At 37.5% G+C, this 25,112-nt stretch overlaps 1 protein-coding gene across 2 annotated transcripts in view; it reads left to right on the top strand.

Annotated features, from left to right (window-relative positions):
* Positions 1 to 22,880, top strand: part of TDRD3 (tudor domain containing 3) — a 133,994-nt gene extending 111,114 nt beyond the window's left edge. For both annotated transcript variants that reach the window (XM_036228906.1, XM_036228907.1), the window contains exons 13-14: positions 19,105 to 19,230; positions 22,618 to 22,880. In XM_036228906.1, the coding sequence (XP_036084799.1) occupies positions 19,105 to 19,221 (117 nt within the window). In that variant the 3' untranslated portion in view covers positions 19,222 to 19,230; positions 22,618 to 22,880. The remainder of the gene's footprint in view (positions 1 to 19,104; positions 19,231 to 22,617) is intronic.
* Positions 22,881 to 25,112: the final 2,232 nt, after the last annotated feature.

The raw sequence follows: 25,112 nt of genomic DNA, 5'->3' as shown, positions 1-25,112 counted from the left end.
TACAAAAGACTACATTAAAAAGCATTTTAGATATAATTTAGAAATGAATATGAAATTTACATCTCAAAAAAGGCTCATATCTCAAAATGCACACATTTTCCTTTAGTTTGTTGAAAATATTTAAAGTTCAATATGAAAAGATTGATCATTCTGTCCATTTTAATGATTATAATTGCTTTAATAAAAATAATCACTGAGGAAAGATGATTAAGATAGAAAGATTAAAGGTAGATTTAGTATAGTATCTTGGTACTTAGGCATTTTTTAAGGTAATTTTTGATAATGGTGTGATTTAAAAGATTTGACTGAAACCGCTAAGCAAAAATTTTTAAACAAACTGCTTTAAATAATAGCAATTATAAAAACAAGTTTTACTCTCCAAAATGAGAATTACTATGCTTCGAGGCTCCAATAAATTTTACATAAATGACAAAGTACAGCCAAAAACACTTCTGGCAGTGTTTTCTACTTATTGCCATTCTTGGGCCCAAAGCTGAGAAGCATTTTCAGATTCCGTGTGCTTCATCCTGAAAGACTTTGATGAAAAGGGTCGCTGAGGCAGTTACAGTCTGCTCTGCTTGGCCTTTGAAAGAAGGGAGAGAGCAACACTGGTCTCGGGCACATTACTTCCACCTCCCGTTTGCCCCTGCTTCAGCTCCAGGGGAGCTGGAAGTGCACAGGAGGAATCAGAAGACCTGGGTCGAGTCCTGGCTCTGCCACTTACTCCCTCTGTGGCTTTGGGTAAGTTACTTAATATCTCTGGGTCTCAGTTTCAGTACAGGGTTGTTGCGAGGATTAAAAAGTATGATCAGCAGAAGTGTGCTTTGTAAACCCCCAAGGTCTATAAAAACATACATTTTTATTACCGTAAGATTGACCTCCTCCTTCTCTATTCTTCTGTAGTCTGCTTTCCTCAGCTATGCATTTTTAAAGCAACCCAAAATGACTTAACTCTTTGCGCTTCTCTATGCCCTCTCCATGTTGGAACTCTTATTCCTATTCTTTGCATGCTTTGGAGTTAAGTATTCTAAGAACGTAAAACCAGGCTGGTTAACGTAATCATTACTGTAGAGTGTGGGGCTTTTTTACTGTTATCCCGCCTACCCTTCACACTCTCACCTTTCTTCTTTAATCTCAGAATTATGTGCTTAGAAACATCAAAGACTCTCTAATGCATGGAAATTCAGACAGTGTTGGCGAGAAAGAACTTCAGCAGAGGGAGGTCCCTTAAATCCTGTTACCCAGATCATGCCTCCATTAGTTAGTAGAGTAGACTGGGGAAATGGGCAAATGATTATGCTTCAAGCCCTTTCTTTTATGCAGGGAAAAGAGATGGAACTACTTCAGATCCTTAACTTGGGGAGTAGTCATGGAGAGGAGAGACAGGGGATTTGGTGGCCATTCCTTTGCATGACATTTCACTTGGCCTCATCTTTGCTTCTCAGTGAAGTAGGTTGTAGCCCACTCTCCGCCATGCTGCACTACAATGCCTGTTACCTTTACCGGGAGCTCAGTTTATAGGGGCTGTGCAGCGCTAAGAAACGAAGAGAGCTGACCTTCTGGATCACATCTGGTTTTAGATCCAGGGATCTTTATGAGGGCATGAGAGGAACTTTTGGCTCTACTTGGGCCATCCCTCCCCCCATAATCTAAGAACGCTGCTTCATTTGGCTGTGTGTAAATAATAGTAATAATAGCCACTTCCGTGAACTGCTTGCCATTAATGTGTGATTACCATGGAGCACAGTAACAGTTACTCATGTCATGATCGGATTAACCTTCTTAAAGATTTTATTTTTTATTTTATTTTTACAATCTTGAACCATTGACCTATATGCTCGATATGGTTTCTTGCTGAAGTAGCAGTGTCATCTTTCATAACTAAAAATTGGAGAGAAATATTGAACTCTGGTAGTAATCAAATGCAAATTGAACAATTAAGTACAGTGTTAAATTTATGAGTTAATGGGAAAAAATGAAATGGAAATGCTCATGCTGGCAAAGACGCAGATGTGAGTATTCTTATGCGTTGCCGATAGCAGTGTAAGTTGGCGTGATGCTTCCAGTTTTTTCCAAGCCTTAAAAATGTTTGTCCCCTTTAAACCAGTAATCTCCCCTAGGGAATAGGCAAAGGAAATAAAATAATTGCTGAGGGATGATCATTGAAGCATTGTAGTAATCGTAAAAAACTTGAAGTTGCATAATTCCCCACCAATAAGAGAATTATCATTCATCTGCTTGGTGGAATATTATACAGTCGTGATTTTTAAAAAATCATGAAGGCTGTAATATGAGCAATATTTATGATAAGTGAATGAAAGCAATATATAGACATGAACAAAAATATACTCAATGTAGTGGTTGTTTTAGTGTCGTTGAATTATATATGTGTATGTAAATATATTTTTTCAATTTTATAAACTTTCCCTAATTTTGTCATATATTTTTTTATTCAAAAAAGTGACAGAAAGCAAAATAAAATCACCAGGAAGAAAGTTGATTGTGATTTAAAAATTTTAGTTTAGTTTTCTTTTTAAATCCCTAAAATTTGCAAAAACATCTGAAAATATGGGAGTTAAAAAAGTTAAACAAACAAAAAGATCATTCGTTAATTTCTGATTTGGCCCTTTTGCCTTGGTGAGGTTAACAGCAACACGATTATAATTTTTCATGATAAAATACCATGATCCTCAAACTTGTTCCTATCTATAGTTAGTAAATTAAATTCCCCACAACTAAACCAGTAGACTTCCCTGTACAAAGTCTTGCCACATACCTTACTATATCCATGTTACCTACTTCCCAATTTTTTGCAGAATTCTCTTTTACCGATATTGTCCCCAAAACACCTTAAAAATTCAGTCTCCCCCAAGTTCTTTCAAATGCAAAGTGAATTACATTTCTCCTATGAAATGTTCATTTAATCTGTACTTACCGTACATAATTTCAGGAATAAGTGAGTATGAAATTATGCTATTTGGTTTGACTCTTTGTCCCTGTTTTAGTATGTGACATAGTATTAAAATATTAAGTGTAAAGTTAAATTTTTATATTTGAAGTTTTTCTATTATAATTTCAAATGTGTATTAATCTATTTCAAAAAAATTTTGAGCACTTATTACGTGGCTTTATCTCTCTATCCAGAGCAGTGTCGGCCCAGTTCCTTAGAATGATTTTGTGCTCAACAATGGGACTGCCTAGAAGAGAGTCTCCACACTCAAGGAGTCACAGACTAGTGGAGGGGCCCAGCGAGTTCTGTTCATTGTGGACAGAGCACAGATGGAGGGTGGCTCACTCAGGCAGGGACAGACGAGTAGACACAGCACAGGCTCCCCCCCACCCCACGACCATACTATTATAAAACAGCAGTGCGCCATCGCACAAACTCTCTCTCCACCTTGCCCTGCATTATTTTCTGCGTACCCTATTCCTGCCTCCAACTTCTAAATGAAATCAGTGTGAGAACAGGGACTTTGTCTCAGCTAATACTTCAGCCATTAGAACAGTATCTGAAACAGAAGGAGCTTTCAATAAATACTTAAATATGAATGAAGTCCAATGTGAGTCTTGAAAGTCTTGAAGGGCAATTAAGACTTGGCTTGGGGAAAAAGGAAAGTGAGAGAAGAGAAAAGGCAGGGAAAGTCTAGGAGGGCATGATAAGGTAGGGAGTTTTGGCGGCAGTAGTTTGAGTGTAGCAGATGTCAGAGGAGGAAGCCGAAAAGGCCGGTGGGATCGAAGGATCAAGAGTCAGGTGGATTATAGTAAGGAGTTTGAATTTTATCCCTCAAAGTAGTGACCAATGAAGGATTATAGGCAGGGGATCATGATGTGATCTTTGACCTTCACTTTAAGAGATCGTTGCCTATAGTGCAGAAAATGAGTTTCTGTGAAAGCAGAAGGAGGCCATTATTACACTAATCAAGACGAGATAAGGATTTGGATGCATCGGAGTCTGGGCTGAAGAGGATGGGTGAGATTGCCTAGAGAAGGTATGTGAAGAGAGACAAGACAGGGACTGAGATTAGACTCTGGGGAATTTCACAGTTGAAGGGTGAGAAGAGACTTGAAGAGAAGGAGTTGCTAAGGAGGGACAAGGTGTTGGGCATTGGGGCAGGAGGGTTGAATATGCGACATAAAATGCTCCAGAGATAAAGGAAGATAAGAATTGAGAAGTGCCTTTTGGATTTGACAATCAACAGGTAACTTTAGAATGCATTTTCAGTGGAATAGTGGATGTGAAGGCAACTCGTAGTTTCTTGAGAGTGAGTGGGAAATAAGAAAATGGAGTGTAGGCTACTCTTAAGATCTTGTTTGTAAAGATGTAGAGGGTAGAAGATGTGAATAAAGACTAAAGGAGCTCAGGGTGAAAACACAACTGTGTTTACATCAAAGGCATAGTAAAGCAAAGAGAGAAGGAGAGCTCGTAAGAACAGAAGTGCGGATTTACAAAAAGCAATGAGAATGTGGGATATAACCACCTGTGACTTTGAGTATGTTGAAGGACACTAGAGAGAGGAGAGGAAGTGAGTAAATACATGGAAACAGCCAAAATGTCCTTTGAGGTATGATTGGTAAAAGAAGTGGTACATATAAACCATGGAATATTACTCAGCCATAAGAAAAGATGAAATACTACCATTTGGACAACACAGATGTTGCGATGATGATGCTGAGCAAAATAAGTCAAATAGGAAAAGTCAAGAAGCATATGGTTCCAGTCATATGTGGGATATAAAACTGAAAGCAACAAACAAACAAGACAGACAAAACTCATAGTCACAGACAACAGTATGGCGGCTGCTAGAGGGAAGGGGAAGTGTGAGGTGGAAGGGAGCTAGCCGTACAGTGGCAGGAGGCTTGACTTTGTGAACACGCAATGCAGTGTTCAGATGGTGTGTTACAGAATGATGCACTTGCAATCTATATAATTTTATTAACCATCGTCTCCCCAATAATTTTAATGAAAGTTTCTGTTTTTTGTTTTGTTTTGTTTTAGTAAATACAGGTGTGGATCAGGGTAAGCTGTCAGGGAAGGAAGCTGGATATTTCTTCACTAATGAATTCTCTTCTCTCTGAAGTAAAAACACAGGTCATCTGTTGAAAGTAATGAGGTGAAGGGTAGGAGAGGAATTTTGAACAGACATGTAAAGATTCAGAATCTGCCGTGGAGAATGGGAGAGGGAACTAACCGAGGCTGTATTTATTTTCACAGCAAGGTTTTCAACCCTTAGTAAAAATCACGCGCAAAGCATTCTGTGACAGTTCCTTCTCAGCTTCCAGCTTTTTAGTAGCTGCAAGAAAAGTTTGTTCAGTGGATATACAAATGAAAAGACTTTCCTGTGTCTATTAAGTAGAAGCTAGTAGTTAACCACTCAGCCAATTTTCAGTGGAAGTTCTCATTAGGGACCTGATATTTGAAAATCTTCATAATCGTAATGGCTATATTATTGCCCTAGGACCTCAGCAAAATTCAGTATTGGAAAATGCCCTGTGAAGGTGATTTTAGGCTTTTGCTAGTAACATTAATGTAACCCTAGGGATATGAACAGAGTTTCAGGCCTTCTTGAGCTCATCATCATGCCCGGTAGCAATACATTAAATAGATAAAAGATGTTAAACTAATGTTTAATCTCCTAAGACTTAATTTATCTATTGACTTTTCCATTTATTAACTGATCCATTTGTTTTCCTAACATGGACACAGTTTTAAATGAGAAAAAAATTGTAATGCTCATTATAATTGTTACATGACAGTTTTAAAGAGCTGTCTACCACCATGTGTGGAATTAAAAACAAAATCTAATTAAGAAACCAGGTAATCCTGTTAAGTACAAATGCTCATCATGATCATATTGTTAATTTATAAGTGACCATGAAATATTCTTGTTCTGGCATTGAAGGGGATGGCCTATCACAAACACCTGATCCCTTTTTAATTGCTAGCATACCAAAACATTGATAAAGGTCCTAAAAAGAGCCTAAATAACTTACCGTCTATCACTAAGAGAGCTTAAGAGTCTGTCTGAAAGTTCATACCATTGAATCTGATGACAGTCATTAAACATAGGAACAAAATACTATGAAGTTTATCAAATTATGAAATTAACAAACATTCCATATTTAAAATATAAGTTCTTAGGTAAATTTAGGACCTTGCCAATTAACTACACAAAAGGGAATTATTTGTATTCATCTAAGTCTCTGAGGATACATGTCTTGGAACATGTAATAGTTAATGTGAAGAATCTGATATGAAAATATTTGTATTGGTGAATTTTATTGCTTTATTATGCTTCCCTTCTCAGTAGTCATGTTCTCAGGAGAGTTGATACTCCATGTTTGCAGATACCAAGGGGAGAGGACGTTAGCTTGGATGAATTTTATAGAGGCCATGACTGTATTTGGTAAGCTGGTAGAATTTGTCTCAGTGAAGAAGATTGCCTCTGGGTTCCTTTCTTCAATGGAAGAAAAATGAACATGTTGCTAAGCGACCAGATTCTCAGCCTCACTTTTGTATTACTTTGGTTATTAACACTAATAACTCTAAAGTCACTTCGTAAATGTAAAGTGCCACATAAAGGCTCATTTAGCATTGTGTGTTAGGTTCTCAACTCTGTAACTTACTGGGGTGACACAGTGATCGAACTGTTTGACTCAAACCAGTGAAAGAAGCCTGTTGTATGTTGTATGTGGCATTATGAAGAATGTGTTTACATTTGCGAAGTAGTAATAATACTTCACTTTATCAAGCACTCAACTTTGTACCCGACATTACCCTAAGCTCTTTACTCAACATGTATTTATTTGACGTAGAGTAGGTGCTTAAGGATAGTATAGTCATCTCAGGGTAGTTATTCTCTCAACCAGCTGGTACGTGGTGCTCAGAGTAGATAGCATTGTGGATAATTTCTGTTTTACAGTAAGAACTATAGCATCTTGACTTTGATTTATGTATCTAAGCCTTGTAAGAGTTTTAACACGATCAGTTCAATCCTCTCCTTTAGCCTCTCCATCCATTTGGGTGTGTGGAAGGAGCATGGACTTTAGAGTCCAACATAAGCTGGGCAAGATATATAATCTTTTTAAGTCTCATTTTGTTTTCTTCTCTAAATAGCAATAAAAATATGTGATCTCCTAGGGTTGTTGTAAGGAACATAGTAGCTGCTCCATAAGCATTTCGTTCGGTCATTGAATGAGTGAAATGCCTGGCACATAATCACCACTGGCTCCAGTTCTTACTTTTCCTAGGAGGCCTTGGAAGCAGCAGCCTCCCTTGTTCGCTTCCTCCAAGTCATGCGTGTTGACTCTGGGTTGCCGCAGCCACTGCTGATCGGAACGTCCAAATCAGGAAGTTTGACACTCCATCCCAAATTATCCTTCCTGGAAAGAAACCCAAACTGCTTTTTTGCACCGTCTTTTCCTTCAAATTAATTTCTTTTCCTTTTATTTTTCCCTGCTAAAATTTTGAAGTAAACTCATTTTTTTCTCACGAAGGAAACACATCCCTTTAAACTAAAAGTTTTGCCTGCAAAGTTATAACAATTTCCCTCATTTTCTTCGTGAAAAATCATTTTCCCGCACACTTTTAAAATCCTGCAGTGTGTAACAGCCTTCATAAATTGGAGACTCCCATCCCAGCTCTGCCACGAGGCTTTTCAGCCCGCCCTGCTGTCACGGTACCTGCTGCCTGACTCTGACAAGATTCTTGTCACAACCGGGTCCTGCATAAATTAGTGTTCAACCGCAGACAGGCATTCCCTCTTCATTTTAGTTCAGCTTTTAAAAGGCTGTCATGCCCTTATCAGTAGATGAAGAAAGTGAAATCTGACTGTGTATCATTTTGCCCTCTGAACGAGTTTATAAACTCTTAAAAGAGTGCCATAAAATTTTTTAGTCTTACTGATTTCTCATGAATCTTTAATTGGTAATCCTCAGATTTACACATTCCTGTGCAATATAGACATCGTCACTGATAGCCTGCCATCCCTTCCTTCTAGTCTGGAGAATCTATTCGCCATACTTATTTTAATCAGCTTACACTGTGTGGAGGGGGATGGAGGAAGGGGAGGAAGAGGCATTTCAGGTTGCATACAGGAATATACACTTTAAGTCTTATGGATGAATTTAGAATGTTTTAAAAACTTGATTGTTTTACCATAAAACTTTTCAGAAAGATACATACCAAGGATTTTAAAAACCCAAGGAAATCTTTTGCCCCTGTGACGCAGAGACTGCGTGCCTTCCTGATTTGTTCTTCCTGTCATCGTTTCAGCCATGGCTCAGTGGAGGCGAAATGGCTTTGTTATTGAACAAGAAGAACATAACACATGTTTAATAGGAACAAACATTTATTATGTTCTTTTCTTTGTGTAAGATGATGAGCAAATTACTCTCCAAAAAATAATATTATCCATTCCCCCAGCTTGTATTGAACGTCTCAGTCTTTCAGGTGGTTCAGTAATTAAAAGATGGTTCCTGAAGTAGAAAAACCTAGAAATGCTATTATTACAGCAAAATGTAATATGTTTTATAGCCTTAATTATATAAAGTGATATATCCTGTCTAATTTTGCTTTAGCTAAGTTAATGGAAATTAGTTTGCCTTCCTTATTATTCTTAGAGAATATCTTCGTGATACTTTTTTTTTCTTCAAACATCTGTCAAAAAATGATTGAGAAGATCTTCTAAGCTTGTAAAGGGAACAATTTTTAAAAAAATAAAAAATAAAAAGCTATCTCTCCATATACTGAACATGAAAATCCATAAATCTAAGCATACCAAGAGTAATTTTATATTTGATAACAGCAAAATTATAAGATACCGCTATTGACTTATCGAGATAAAGGAAAATAAATGATTAAGAATATGAAGATCGGGGTTCCTCCTGTTCAAAGCCTGCTCATCGCTGGAACAAGTACACCAGGCACCGTGTATGACTATTGACCTACATTGACTGATTTAATCTGTAGGAACCCTACAAAATAATCATTAGTGTTCCCGTTTTGCTCACAAGGAAAACTACAAACACAGGTTCAGAGCCGTTAAGTAACTTACCTAAAATCAATGAGCCAGTAATTTGCAGAGCTGATATTCAGGTTTCAGACTCACTGACATCATAGCGGCTTTACCTGGAAATGAAAGCAAATGATACCAGCCTGCTTGAGGATGTTGTGGGGGGTTAATGAAATTTTATATATATATATATATATACACACACACACACACACACACACATACATACACACACACACATATATATATAATATATATATATTTATTTATAAAATGTTCAGTCTAGCAGTAAGTTTGTACTGAATATGTGATATACTGTTTTGATAAAGTGTCTTTCGACCATTTCATACATTCAAAATTAGTTCTCACTAATTTTGAGGATTTTAAATAGAGAAGTGATGATGTGGGTAGGTAGTGTCTGCTAATATTTTTCAAGAAGCTAAAAAGTATTTTACATAAGGTAGGAAAAACCAAGCTATTCTTTAACCTACTATTCTGTTACTGAAAGAGTTTAATCTTATATTAAGACCCTATTTTTACCTACATTTCATTGGAATCTATTTTCAAGATTAAGCTACATTTTAGCCATCCATTGAGATATTATTATTTTTTGGAGAGTACTCCTCTAATTTCCACTGTGCAAAAAAAAAAAAAAAAAGCTAACAAATTACCAAAATACCTTGGCAGAAAACTGACTTAACATCTTATTCAGAATACACCAATGATAATACTGTGCCAAGATAGTATCTTTCAATAACCCACATACTTGAACTGCGATTAAATTTAAAACTTTACATTTAGGTTGGGAAAGTAATTCTCTTCACGTGTAGGATGAAATACTAGCCCTTGGCGCAGGTCGTAGGGATTCTGTGATGTGGTGACAGGCACGGCATAAGCACGTGGTGACAGAGCAGCTGCCGGAAACGTCAAAGCAGGCTGAGAGCGCACGGGCCGCCGCACGGAGGGCTCGTTCATCGTGAGAAATAGCAGGGGTGTGCTCCAAGCAGACCATACTTGAAATATTATTCCCAATACTAGGTCATACGGAATGGTAAATATTAAAATATACAAAAGAAAAGATGATCAAGATAATGGGGATTCTGGAAATAATGTTATTTCACAATTAATTCTGGGAACTGAGTCTCTAGAAAACAGAAAATAGAAAACTACGGAAAAGTGTAATAATACATGTTTTAAAATAATTTTAAGTCTTTTATAGGGCAAAGGAAACAGGCTCAACTAGAAAATGTAGGCAGAGGTTCCAGAAGCGCGGGTTTCTGCGTCCCAGGGGAGGTTCACGAGCGGCGAGGCTGGCTGCCTGGGAAGGCCGTGCGCCCTTCGCCCGCGGGCGTGTGAGGGCGGCAGAGCCATCACCGTCTGTCTGATGTGGCGGATGAGTTTCGTGCTACAGAGAAGCTCAGATTTCCACTCCCCGGGTACCTCGAGTTTCTAAAACTGGGGCTTTATTAACTAGCCTAATAACCGATAAGGGTTTGTAAACATCTGTTATCTTCATGTCTCACTAAAGAGGAATAAGTTTAGTTCATTATGCAGACATTGTCAGTATGGGTTACGGGGTATGAATGGGGTGTAATTGTAAAAATGATGTTGGTTACATCAGATAATTGAACCATTATCTAATTTAAGATTTAATTTTGTTATTCTTTTCCTGTCAGTCCCTGTGTTTCATTAAAGGGGTAAAAGATCAGCAAATGATTTTATTTCTGTATTGTTTGATATTGCAATTTTTTTCTTATAGTTACATAAAGCGTGTCAAGTCGTGTCTCCCCTCCCCACTCCAACCCTTGCTGCATTTTAGCGGCAAAGATCTGACCTGTATTTTTATCAATTTGACATGGAAATTTTTTTTTCCTAATTTTGTTTCTTAAATCTGTGTTTCAGGTCACTGTCTCATACCATAACCATTTGTCTCAGATGGTCAGTTATATAAAATACATTGGACTGACTGATATAATGATTATTACTTTCAGAGAAAATTAATTAAACCATTTTAAATTATATTAGCCTACCAATTTAAGATGTAAGAAAGATATAAGTTATGAGAGAGTAAAATGAGGCACCACTTATGATTACCGCTCATGCGTCTTAACTATAAAATATCCTAAAACGTATTCGCCTAATTAGCATATTGGGGAAAGCAGTTGCTTTTGCAAAGAGGATTTATAGACATTGATCTGAAACATATTAACAAGCATAGATAGGCATTTTCCATTATTAATCATCATCGCTATGCTTTTTAAATGGTGTTTCTAATTGGTTTCTCTTTACAGCATTTACTAAAATTTTAAGGGTATGGTCTAAAGGCAGGAAGTTCCTAAAGATTAATCATTTTAATGTATTTTTAGCTTTTTTCTTAAAATATTCATATTTTATGCAAATAGAGTCTATAACTTTTGATTGATCATTTTCAGTAATGCTTCTTCGCTAATTTTCTCCCTCTTTTTTTTCTTCTATTTGCCCTTTTTCTTTATAATCAAAGGCCTCTTCCCAAAAGAAACAAAAATAATGGCAGTAATAGAATTATTTATAATGTGAAATGATTCGTGTTTGTGTATAGTTTTTTTATTTTCTGAAGAAATGAAAGGAAAGCAGGTGGCAAGAATCTTCGTGCATTGGCTCTTTTGTTTTCTTCAATGGCTTTTCCACTTTCCTTATCTGCTCAAAGTAGTTCAAGGGATACTCTCACAGCAAACTTCATGATTTTCAGCAGAATCCGTGAGTCTAGATAGTTTAATTGAAGTGGCATGTATATTTTTATTTTTAACAGGTTACTTAATTCAGAACAATGGACAACATAAGTGGCTTATTTGTTAAATTTTATGTATTACCTCATATACTCTTCCTGGTAAACCTGAGTTCATTACAGTTCACTACAGAGAAGTTGAGTAATATGCCTAGGAAGTGGTGGAGTCTAAACTCAGACTGAGATCTGACTTGAGAGACCGTTTTAAGTACCAATGCCATGAGAAAATACCTCTCAAGGAAATCTTTGAGTAGATTGGGATCTTTTGGGGCAGGAATCTGTTCCCTACTCTGACTTCTGTACAAGTTTTGAGAGCTTGTTTAAACTTTAGCTAAAACAGGCAAGTTTTAAAGAGGTACACATTTTTACAAATTATTTATTCATTCTTTGGACTTCACTATGGAATTTCAAGAAAGATAATGACAATTAAATGATGTTTATACTGTCCTCAGAGCAGAATCCATCTATTTATTTAACATTGATCTTAAGCTAGTTATTAGAAAAAATTTAGCAAAACCGTCTCAAGCAAGAAATGTAAATGCATTTGACATTTGTGATCCAATGGGAAGGACTTTGGTGCCGACAGCCCAGAGGTCTTCCTGAAGCATGGTCGTGGGTACAACTTGGGAGAGCTCCTCTGAGCTTTAGTGTCTTCATCTATGGAACGGTGAGATTAAGTAATTTAAAGCATTGTGGTAAGGGTTAAGATAAAATGCAGAATGCCAGGCTCCGTGGAATTAACATTCATTCCCCCCCTTTTTTTTTTTGTCTCCAAGTTGTAAATAAACGTAGGTATGGTCTTTGAATGAAAAAGTATCTGTACTTTTATCATTTGAAATTTGATAAGCGCGATATGTTTGCTAGTGTCCTATACTCCGTTCTCCTTGTTAAAATATGGATGCCACCATTTGATGTTCAGCTGAATTTTCTTGAGTATCTAAGCTGCCAAAAGTAGCTTGTTTACTTTGTATTAAAGGGTAGAAGACCTCAGTGATATTAGAGGAAGGACAGTAATGAATAGTTCCATGTTTGCTGTTACTTACTTAAATATCCAGTTTTTTGTTGTTGTTGTTGTTTTCATGTTAAAGTTTAGTTGTCTTATTCAGGTTGTGCTTTAGATGGCAGGGTATAGACTAAAACCCCTTGAGCTGGGAATTCAGATGATTTCCTGATATCTTGTAGAATCATCAACAATTTCCATTTTTTTAATAGATTTAGAAAACATACTTTTTTCTAAAGAGATGAGAACTATAGTGAAATGTCTCACTCTTGAAATTCTGCATGACACAGGAGGAATGAAGCACGTCAGTTATGCATTTTGGAACAGTTGTTTAGTAATTAGATTTTAATCGTGTTTTTCTTTGTTCACTCAGTGTTACTGTTTTTCTTTTCTGCCATAAATATTTGGTTTAAATAAAATATTACTGGACATAGTACATATTAAAGAGATGATCTTAGGCTGCTGTGAGGGGAAGGGAGACTAAAAGATCCCTATTGTATTTTATCCTAAAATGTATCTTATTTTACTCACTTTCAAAAACAGATAAATTAGTCTATTATAAAATTTACTTTTTTTGTTTATATATAAGTTTCTTATATCTTAATAAAGCCCGAATTTCTTTCCCATTTAGTTATAGAAGATGAGTTTTTATTATTAAACGAGGCATTTAATTTATTGAAGCCAAAACAAGGGTGTAGATTTTCTATGTTATAGACCGCAAAGGCAAAAGGGGTCTGAACTCGGACTCCAAGGCCTGCGTTCCCGTTCCTGTTCCTCCACTAGGTCACTTTCTTAGAGTCATCGAGTCACTCAGCCCAGCTGGGTCCCAGTGTACAGAAGAGGTTGAACTAGATCGGGTTTTTTTAATTTATGTAGCTCAGGGGTTACAGAGCTTGGAGGGACTAAGGAAGAAAGTGGCAAAGGGTTACCACTCACATACACTGTAAAAACACTCACTTTAACCTGAGCCCATCTATTTTATATCAGAATTCAAAAAAATAAATGATAATAATAATTACAGGTTTTTTTCAAGTTTAAATCTGCTCAGTTAGAGTATCCCTGATTCCCCTTGCTGTTCTGAAATGTATAGTGTTTCTGTTCCGCACCCTCAATACTCAGAAGCATAGCAAAGGGCAGACAGGACGGTGCATCAGGAGACCTGTGTCTCGCTCCAGCGATGACACTGATTACGTGAGCAAATAACGGCTTCTTATTTGGACCGACGGCCCTTTACAGAAACGTCTTCATTTATAATCAGTGGTTCCGAGCTACGACAGGCCCGGTTTATTTTGTGGTAGAACTGTACGTATTTAATTAGAACATGTTTCTTAAACAAGGATAATTGGTAAACTAAGGTTTAATGTCGTTGATCATAAAATATGACTCCTGTGGGTACAAATGTAATCCATAATCTTCACAGAAAATAAGGGCTGATTTAGCTTTTACTTTCAATTTTCAGTTACTCTAACATACTAGAATATTAGTATGATTTATCTAAGATCATTTTAAAATATTTGAAGTTCTACTTTTAGAGTTCGTTACATGATTTTTTGGTTTTGATTTTGAGTGGGACAGAGATAACTTTCATTATTTGAACTGACAAGTGAAATCAAAGGTAAAAGTCTTCCAGTGAAGACCAAGAAGAAATGTTATGAATATCCAAGGTATAATCAAAATTAAACATAACCTAGAGCCAGTTCAGAAAGCCCAATAATCTTCAAAGCGGTTTTCATACAGTAATTAATCCTCATGGCATCCCAAGGATGAAAGAAATTTAATTCTCATATTCTGATTATGAAATTACGATATTACTGATAACTACAGGGAGAGTCTAAATGGATCAAGACATGTCATTTTAATAAAGCAGGTCAAAAAATACTTTGTAAAATGTAAAGGATCTGCCACATCATCGGCATTGTACGAGGCACAGGGTATCCCACCGGCCTGTTCTACAGCCCGTTTTGTAACTGACTTTTTAAGAGCAGTTTTAGATTCACAGGAAAACTGAGAGGAAGGGACAGAGATTTTCCATATACCCTTTGCCCTCCTCCAACCTCCCCCGTTACCAACATCCCCCACCTGGGTAGTGCGTTCGTTAGAACTGATGGACCCACACTGACACGTCACAGAGTCCATAGATCACAGTAGGGTTCACTGTCGGTGGCATGTGTGCTGTGAGTTTGGAAAAAATGTAATGACTATCATACAAATTAGTTTCACTGCCCTAAATATCCTGTTTTCTTCCTGTTCATCCCTCTGTTCCCCCCTAACCCATGGCAACCACTGATGCTTTTATTGTCCCCAGAGTTTCGCCTTTCTTATTTGATGTTTTGGGAAAGCAGGTTTGTTTTTTAAATGATTGCTTGGGTTTTATATTAAAATTAGTTCATATTTCTATAAACTGACTACACAAGCTAATCAGGCAGGCAGAACATGGCCTGGAAATTGAGCTGGAAATAGAGTAAGTGGTTTATATGTGAATCACTGAAATAGATATCTACTCTTTAGTATTTCATTGTTGAAAATATCCTAAATTTTAACAATTATTGTTGAGGGTGCATGGTGTACATTTTATATGCTGGCTTGTTTTTGTGACTGCTATTCAAATTCTGTGAGAAGGAGCTGACGAAAGGAAATTTTATTAAATTACACACCATATAGCTATTTAAGGACAGATGATTAATTCGTTTTTCTAAGATTTTTTATGAAGGGGATTGCCATCCCCACTCCCCATTTCTATCGACCAAAAAATCTCTTGTTGTCTCATAAAGTTATAGCTGTGAGAAAATGCTGAAGGAATGGTAGTATAAAATAAGGCAATTCAGTAAGTTAAGTAAATATGAGCATGTAGATAGAGCAGAGAAGAGCAATATTGTCAGCAAATAGAGCCCCCCACCCAAAATAAAAGTTCCACAGAGAATTGAGTTAGCCTTTAGACCTCAGAGGTAGAGGCAAAAGAAGAAATATAAAAACAAAACAAAACAAAACAAACAAACAAAATCGCTGTCAGCATTCAGCATTAGGACTGGATAGTTCTTTGTCGTATGGGCTGTCCTGTGCAGTGTAGGATGTTTAGCAACACTTGTGACCTCTACGCATTAGATGAAAAACGTCTCCAGATAGTGGCTAGTGCCCCCTGGGGAGGCAAAATCATTTCCAGCTGAGAATCGCTAATTCAGCAGCTTACTTAGAGTACTGATCTATGGCTTAGCCGCACTTCTTCTCCTTACTGTTTGTGGAATAGGGACTCTGGTCTCTCTTCACATGCTTCACACTCCTATTGAAGTATGTTCCAGGATCCAGGTGCCTGGCTCACAATGAGCTTTTCTAACACGGCTCATTTATAAGTGAGGGAATATGTGTTTGTGTTCTCACTCCAGACGCAGCGTGGACTGAAGAAAGACTCAGAGTGAGGGACAGGAAAGATAGCTGTGACCTGTCACACAGGTTTTATAGATGAAGTTGTGCATCTCCTTTTTGTGTTGGTGCTGTGATTTTTAAATATATATATATATTTTTGTGCTTGTCACATTGATTATTGCGTTTTGTATCTTTTCATTAAAAGGAGCAATAAACTAGTAAATGTCATGAAAAGAGGGCACATTGTGAATATTAGTTATTTAGTATTTTAAAACCACATTTTATCTGATTGCGTGGCTCAGATGAGCAAAAAATCTGAGTCCCAGTAAAATCTCACAAGCTTAGGTGAAATGACATTGGTCATTTCCATTTTTTAAATTTATCACAAGTCTTTTAAAGAACCTTGCACCAAAGTCAGCAACCAAGTGGTTCTGTTCTGAACTTTTCCCTAACGAGCTCTGTGACTTGGGAAAATCATTTCACCTCTCTGAATTTAGAGAGGCCTCGTCTATCACATCTAGGGGTCAGACTCCAGACGACCTTTCTGGACTGTCTCAGCTCAAACACAGAGTTAGATTTTTAAAAAGTATGTTCATAAACTAAGAACTTAGTTTTTTTGTTTTTTTGTTTTTTGTTTTTTTTTTTTTTTTTTAGTTTTAAATCTCATTACAGGGTAATGAAACCTAGAGGAGGAAGATAGGCTAAAGAACAGGTGTCAATTTCACTCAAAGATGACACCAAATAAACCGTTTTAAATTAAGCTGTGTGTTATATGAATGGAAAGAGGTTCTCCATGCTGGAAATACTAGCTATAGACTCTAGGAAGTGGTTTTTGTGGGTAACCAGGTTTGCCCTCAACTACTCTGCAGGAGGAATATTTATAAGTTAAAAAAGCTAGATTGCGCCTTTGACACTAACTGAAAACCAAGCCGTCAGAATCATTTTTATTTTTGCTTCCGCTTTGTATAAAAAAGACATCAAATAACGTGAAAAAAAATCGTGGTCAGTCATCTCTGTTAAACCATTTAATTGGCTCTGGCTAGTATAGACTGTGACTCTCATAAACACAGGGGAGACAGTTTTTCAAGTAGCAATGTCGTATTTATTATATAAACACAGCTCACTCAGTCAGCAAATGTAGTGTCCTACCTTTAACAGTTTATTTTATTAAGTGAGTATGGATGTCTGTATGTTGTCTAGCCAGTTCTGCAATTGGGTGTGGAGAAAAATAATTCCTGAAATAATAACTTCATCTCCTACAGTAGAAATATATTTTCATTCTTCTCAGTTAATATGCAAAGCTTCAAATGTTATATATTTCATAAAATTAAATAGCTCATTTTCAAATTTAGCTATAATAGTTGATAATCATTCAAGACAGTGATCAGAATAATAAAAACTGAACACTTTTTAATTTTTCTCCCTGCATTTTAATTGCTTTACTAAATTACGGACATAATATCCGACACTTCTAACCATTTTGAGATTAATTGTTAATGAAAGGAGAGCTAATTTGAAAGTTTGTCACTAAAATATAGTTATTGAGTTATGTTGGATATATTGTCACCCTTCTCCATTCTCTCATTTAGGTGACAAAGGACCTTAAAGGATGATCATGAATTTTTGACTATCGGTTTCTTTCTTTTATATGCAGACTGAGACTTAAAGATTTAAGCATCAGTCTTTGAATAAAAACTCAGGTTTGCCTTAGAAGTGCTAGGGCCCAGTCACAAAGCTTTCTTGGGCTTCAGTGTGCTTTATAACAAATGGAAATAATGGTTCTTTCTTAAGACTACTGCAGACGATGCCTAATGAGAGTAACATTTGTGCCAAGTATTACCTATCATTTCTAAATAATAGGATTTGATCAAACTATCTTAGCATCTTTCTGCTTCCATCAGGTAAAACTGATAGTTGGATCTGTGAAATTGAAAGGAGAACTTGTCTTTTATATAACTTCCTATGGCAAAGGAAAACAATCTTCTGGGAAAAAGATTCAACGATACAGTGAGGAGGAAGATAGGATAAATTTCCAAAATCATGCAAATTATTGTGCTCTGATAATTCAGTTGGAATTTAAACTCTGCTTTTGAAATAGATGCTATTTCTTTGCATAAACAAAACTGAGCCAGGATTTTTTTTTTCTGTCTCTAAAAGGGAACATATTTCATAGCTGCATTAATTTAAAAACACTAAAATAACAGGGTGGCGGCACTCAGTAAGAAACCAGTGTGGCTTTTGGCTACATTTCTGTTGCTTCTAAGTCCTTTTCAAATATTATAATGAACTATATTCTTTCTGCTATTTAATCTGCTTATCCTAATTTTCCCGTGCTATTCCTTGAGCTAGCCGATCTACCCCCTCAGTAAGAAAGAAAATGAGAAGAAAATAGTTTGTGCCTTACTGTGGTGATTGCTCTGTCTTGCATGAAGCTTTCTTTGTATGTAAATTGTATTTCCCTTCTTGTTCCAATCCACTATTTTTTCCTGTCTCTAGATACAAGGTTCTTAACGATTTTAGAGATTTCGTCAGATGAGGACAAACAGCTGGTGAATGTTCTCTGGCTCCTCAACTCTATCGTATCTTATCAAAACCCCATTCCATAGTAAATACCTAGAAATACTTAGAAGCCCATATATTCAAGAAAATTTTTATTACAATGCTTAGTTTTATTACATTGCGTCATTTGATAAGATAATCATGCTATTACATGGAAATAGTTTCTTTTCCTAGAATTAAATTTGATTCTAATATTACCGCTATAAATTTTATTCTTCCGTTATCTAGGCCAAGAGAGGTTTTTTTTTTTTTTTTTTTTTTGCCTTTGCTTCCTTGCGTTATGAAAGTTGGCAGATGTGAACTATAGGGTAGCTTAATAGGGTATATCAAAATGGGGACCATCAAATACACTTAACTTAGGTAAGTCGGAGCTATTTTGAACATGTTAAATCACTACTCTTTGCAAATAGGAGGAAGAAGGCACCTATGACCAAACTCTTGAGTTCCGGAGAGGAGGCGACGGCCAGCCCAGGAGATCCACCCGGCCCACCCAGCAGTTTTACCAGCCTCCCCGGGCTCGGAACTGATGGGAGAAGGTAAAATTGACGTTGTCAGGTGGTTTCCATATAAAGATGTTCTTCATGTTCGATAAGTCCGATCATTAACATTTTATAATAATGTAATAGAAAAAAAAACCCAATGTTTTAAAACCATCGCTTATAGAGTATCAGAGATTAAACCATAGTTACAAACTACTTTCCACCAAACCTTTCTCCGCAAATGCTATCCTTAGTCCCTCTTTTTCTCTATACCTATTCTTTTCTGTTGGAGGCGATGGCAGTCAGTAAAATGACTATAAATTTGAAAGCAGGAAGAAGATGAAAGAAAGCAAAGGACTCACCTGAATAATTGAGTATATTTTTTTATTTTTTAGTTAACTTCAGTTCTTTTTAAGAAAGAGGAAATGTTTCATAGTACGTCTTCAGGAACTGGATGAAGACAACGTGATTGCTTATCGAGATGTAATTTGGGGGCCCTAGCTATCAATCCAGAAACTTTTATCTTAGCGTTTTAGAGAGTTGCTACCTGAAAATTATCTTCAATGGGAAGGAAGAGAAATAATAACAAAATAGCAAGGAAATTATGGAATCAATCTAAGCACCTCATTTTGATGAACAGAAACTATTCCTTAGTATGTTTTTTGTAAGGAAATACTTTTGCCATGTTTGGTGACATTTCTGTCTTTTCATTATGCCAGGGACTTTTGAATATTTTTTTAATAATCAGAGTTTTCCGTTTGCACCTTTTGTTATATATCACCCTAAAGATAATTTCAGTTTTCACTATATCTTTTTTCTCAATCTCTTCTTCTCAATAGCAAAATCATTAATACTTTTAAAGAAATTGTTCTAAATTCCTCATATTAGCTATTCATTCTACTAAGGCTGTTATTCACATTCTTTTTTCCTTAACTAAGTGACTCTTAATTTTTTTAAACCATCTGTAGCTGATTAGCGCTAGAAATGTACCAAGCTTGAATTGACGTGTGCTGTAAATGAAAAATGCATACCACCAGATATCAAAGACTGAGTTAAAAAAAAAAAAGTAAAATATCTTACTATTAATCATTGAAATGATAATATTTTAGCTAGATTGGGTTAAATAAAATATGTTATTAGAATTTACCTATTTTACTTTTTTAATGTGACTATAAGGAAATAAAACATTATGTATGTGTCTCCCATTGTATTTCTGCTGCACAGCACTGTCTCACAGTCTTGTCTTTTCTTCAGCTTTCCCAAAGCTCCTTCATTGGTTAAAAATTCGTCCTGTTATCTCTCAGTGAAGAAATGTTTTCTAGCTCTTAGCTCTTTATGTAGCAGTCTGCGTGGAGCAGAAGCCTGATGCTACTTGACTTCTGATTGACCTGAGCAAGCCAGTGTAGCACCTTTTCCCTCTTATTGTTGGCTTTTCTTTGTGCTTAATACAAGGCCATTAAGTAAACGGATATAAAACACTTTTTAAACACTTAAGTAGAAAAGCAAAACATTTTTAAAGTAAGCTCAGTGTCCTTATAATTAAATTTCTTGTAAGGCGAATGAAAACCAAGAATTTCTTGTCAGCTTTCTAAGGTCTTTTAAATTGCTTAAACCAAGATTTAAAATAAGGTCAAAGGTCCCTACACCCCCTTACTCCCCACCCCACCCCCACTGCACACACAGACACATACACTTCCCCAAAGGTGGAGAGGGATTGGATTCTACCTGGGCCTGGTGTGAAGAACAACGTCAGTGATTAACAAAAGCAGGAGATGCGTGAGAGTCAGCCAGGGCTAGGCAAGAGAAAGTCTTGAGAGAAGACAGAACCCGAAACTCCAAACTTCTAGTTCCTGGACTCATCATAATTGTTACAGACAACTTAGAAATATGAGCAGATGTAGACAGAGAAATTATACATCGTTCTTTAATCAGTGAAACTGTCTAAAACTATGTGCACTCAAAGAGGTTTCTGACATGATTGCAGTTTTAGGAACTAGATCCCAGCAACAGCAAGGTCCAGCCTTAGAAATGAATTGTCAGCTTCATTGTCATGGTAACATAGAGTCCTCCGGAGACATTCTAAAGGCTCAGGAAGGCTTGCAGAGGAGAAGAGGTGATCATGACAAGCGCCGGCTACAGTAGAGTATGTAAACCAGGACAGTGGGCCTTAAAAACATTTATTGGTGGTAGCAGGAGAGCATGGCCTGGGACACATTAAGAGTTCGATGTGTTTGGTGCTGTCATGAACTTCTAAACAAGGGAGAGATGATCAAAACTGCACGTAAGACAGCATCGCCGTTAGACGTGGGGTGGCTTGCAGCGCCAGACGGGACAGAGTCTAAGACGCTGCCGCAGTGGTCAAGGTGAAGGGCGGTCGGGGGTTCGCGTCCTGCTGTGAGAGGGAAGTGGCGGACCATGCGGGACGCGTGCGTGAGCCAGGGCGGCACCGTGGAGGTGACGGCCCGGCCCGGCGTGTGAGGCGGCACGATAGGTGTCGACTCACTTGAAACTTCATTTCTCGTTTCTGGTTTTTTGAGGAAAGAATCATCTTTACAGTTTCACATATTAACCAGAAACCCTGAAACCTACCGCTAAGCATAGACTACTACATAAATACCGCAACTTTATTTCCATTTTTTAGCTGGTAAAAGATACCTTTTTAAATGTGAAAAAAAAAAAATCTTTTGATAATCCAGTCCAGTCCAGGATCCCTTTGCAAAATCTTTCAAATCAAGGTTAGGGAAGCACTCGCTGTAACAATGGCTGTCATGGAGTCATGCGAGGATCATAGTAGCCGAAGCTCTTTATTTTCTAAGCAGGAGACTATTTACTTCGCAAGTTTATGGGCTATTTGTGTGCAGCCCCAGCATTCTTTCATGTGTTAAGCTCAGACCAGAGCAGATAAGGCTTCTTACCATCTCTCTCAGCATTTTCTATTGTCACCACCCAACTAGAGTGCTACCTGATAAAGGTGGAGAGGAGGCAGGGGAGGTGACAGACTAAAATAAATGCCCCATGTGGACTAAACTCGTTCAGAGGTGTTCGGAGGGGACATTGGAGGTGAGTTGGATGGGGGCAGAAGTGGCTCATTGGCAGGTTGCATTTTTTTTAGGTCATCCTCTTTTACAAATGATCAGAGCATCAAAATTCCTGAGATTGACATGCTAGTAATAAAAGGTCTAATGCAGACAGAGATGTGCTTTAAGAATTTAAAAGAAAATTATTTTGAAAAGATTTTGCTTTGTGGTTTGCATATTGCTGTGTAGAAATTATGTTTATAAATTAGACAGTGGTATTCAATTTCTTCTACTTGACATCTGTTGATATTCATACTAGCATAGATATTTATACATTTACAGATAAGTTGCAGCATAAGTGTATCTTGAATATGGAAAAGTAAATTTGAGGGTCCAATTTCACTCTCTTCCTCTCTTTTTTAAATAGAGTCTTTGTGAAGAAAGGAGCCAGTGACTGAAACATCCTGTTCAAAACGTTCATAGACCTTCTACTTTTCCTTCAGAATAAGATGCAGCCATGGTGGTTATTATTATTTGAAGAACGAAAAAGCAGATTTTAGGGGGAAAAAATTCAAACAAATTTTCCCACTAAGAATGGGAAAAATACTGAGTTAAATAAAGCAAATACCTTTTACAAGTGAAAGAATTTTTTCTTCTGCCATCAATAAAACTACTGTGCTATTATATATACACTGTTTTACTGTATGTTTTGTTTGCCGAATGTTATCTTTCTTATCCATTTGGTATTAACCCCGTATTAATTGCCTTCTATAGAATAGCAATTACAGCATACTGGAGTCTTCCCTAAAAATTATGGAATAAGCTGACTTACACAGCTTGCCACATAATTGCAAAAACAACCTGCAGCAAATAGCACTTAGCATGGTAAGTACTTAGCTACTAAGTGTAGCAACAAAAAGTATTTAAAATGCAAATATTTTGTTTTTAGCACTCCAATAGCTTTTTCAAATGTAATTCGATTGTAAAACAGGCATCCCTCCTGGTAAAGTGCGCACTGGGTCTTTCAGGATGCATCTAGTTGCAAATAACAGAAAACTCAACTCAAACCGCTCCTCCAGTGTTTAGCTTAAATACTAACGGGAATTTCCTGGCTCTTTACTACCAGAAGCTTAGGTTTCCGTTGGTTTAACTCTGTGACTCAGGAGTTGTCAGGAAGACTCTGATTCTTTGCGTCTCTCGCTTCTGCTTGCTCGGGCATCCGCTTCCTTCGCGGCAGGCCGATGGCTGCCGTGCCCAGGCCTAGTTCATTGCAAGGATGGGGTGGGGGGCACTTCCACGAGTGTACTTGTTACTGCTGGGGTGTTGTGAAATCCGAGGTCACCCCAGCGGCATGGAGCAGGGTGTCCTCAGTTCTTCCGCGCCAATGCAGCAAAGAATTCCAGGTCAGTGAGTTTTGGAAGAAGTAAGATTTATTGAAAGTACATTTTAGAAGGAGACGGGCTGCAGTAAGGAAGGCTGCAGCCCTGTGGAATTTGGGAAGTGAAAAGATGAACGATGACAGAGTAGGCTCCAGGGGAGGGGTGCGTTTTCAGCGAAGAGAGCTGCAACAACGCAGAAATGGGAAGGTCTGTTTATGTTTGGGCTGCGATGGGACGTCCTCGATGATCCGCATGTGAAGTCCCCTTGACTGACAGTTGGGTGCTGTGTAACATGTTGCCTTACTGCACGTGTGCTTACGCAGGATTCATTCTGTTACAATTCGATGCATGAACTCCCATGCATAAGCATGATATTATAATGACAGCAAAATGAGGCTGAGGTTATGGACAGGTCGGGGTAGTACTTTCTGAGCAAGCATTTGTTGCTGGTTTAACCATCAACTTTTATGACCTTTGTGCCCTAGGATTTGGGTTAACTTATAACTCTAAAGGGGGCGGTGTTTCTGGGAGGTCCTTAAGGAAGGTCTTCAAGTAAAGTTTCTATCGTTACAGTGTGGGGCCTTCACTCCTGTCCCTCCTGCCTGCCCAACTGACATTTAGGCCACATTCACATGTATTGTACTGCTTTTCTGTTTATGAACCAATAACTTCAGCAAGGGTCTGTGGATTTGATTAGGCCTACTCCAAGTGTCCCAACCTCACAAGAGGGGGTGGTCTGCTTCCCTGGAAGCATATTTGATTCAAGACAGAGGACATGCATCTGAAAGCCAGGAAACTTGCCAAACAGAGAGGGAGGAGATGTGAGAGAAGCAACCAGACTATCTGTTACCGAGAACCAATATGTCTGAACTGTCTTTTAATAGGGCAAAAATAGTCTTCCCATGTTTCAGGTCTATGAAGCCAGAATTGAAGAGTTAAGAAGAATGAGAGGGAAGGAAGAAGGAAGCGAGGCAGGAAAAAAGGAGGGGAGGAAGCAAGGAAGGATGGAAGGGAATCCTCTGGCCCACATTAATGACAAAATTTAGTAATTTGCTTTGAATGAGAGTGCCCATTAACTCTAAGTTTTCTTTATTAGTCCACAGTTGATAATTTCTACAATATCTTAATAAGTGAAAGGGAATAGATGAAAAAGACATGATTCACAGTGTTGATTTTTGGGGTTTTGTTGCCAACTCTACTCCAGAGAATCGGATTCTGTGGCTCTGATCAGATCCTGGGAATAAGCATTTTAATCGGTCTCAGGTGGCTGTTACTCTCATACACTGTTCTGAACTGAGTAGCAGAATCTCCTGCAAAGCTTTCAAATTGTATGTCAAGGCCTCAGCATCGGACAACCTGCAAAACCAGAATGCACAGGGGGGGCGGTGGGGTGTGAGGACAAAGAAAAATAAAAAATAAGAGGTTTAATTCTCCCTGTTGAGACCCCTTTCCCTCCTACTTCTCAGACCTTTTACTTCAGAAAACTTGTCATTGTAAGTAGTTTCTTCTCTCTTTGAAATGTATATAAATCCTTTTGAAAACG

The sequence above is a fragment of the Rousettus aegyptiacus genome, unplaced genomic scaffold, assembly GCF_014176215.1.
Source record: "Rousettus aegyptiacus isolate mRouAeg1 unplaced genomic scaffold, mRouAeg1.p scaffold_m13_p_11, whole genome shotgun sequence".
NCBI classification, from domain to species: domain Eukaryota; kingdom Metazoa; phylum Chordata; class Mammalia; order Chiroptera; family Pteropodidae; genus Rousettus; species Rousettus aegyptiacus.
Note: the sequence above shows the minus strand (reverse complement) of the source record. Positions and strands in the feature narration are given on the sequence as shown.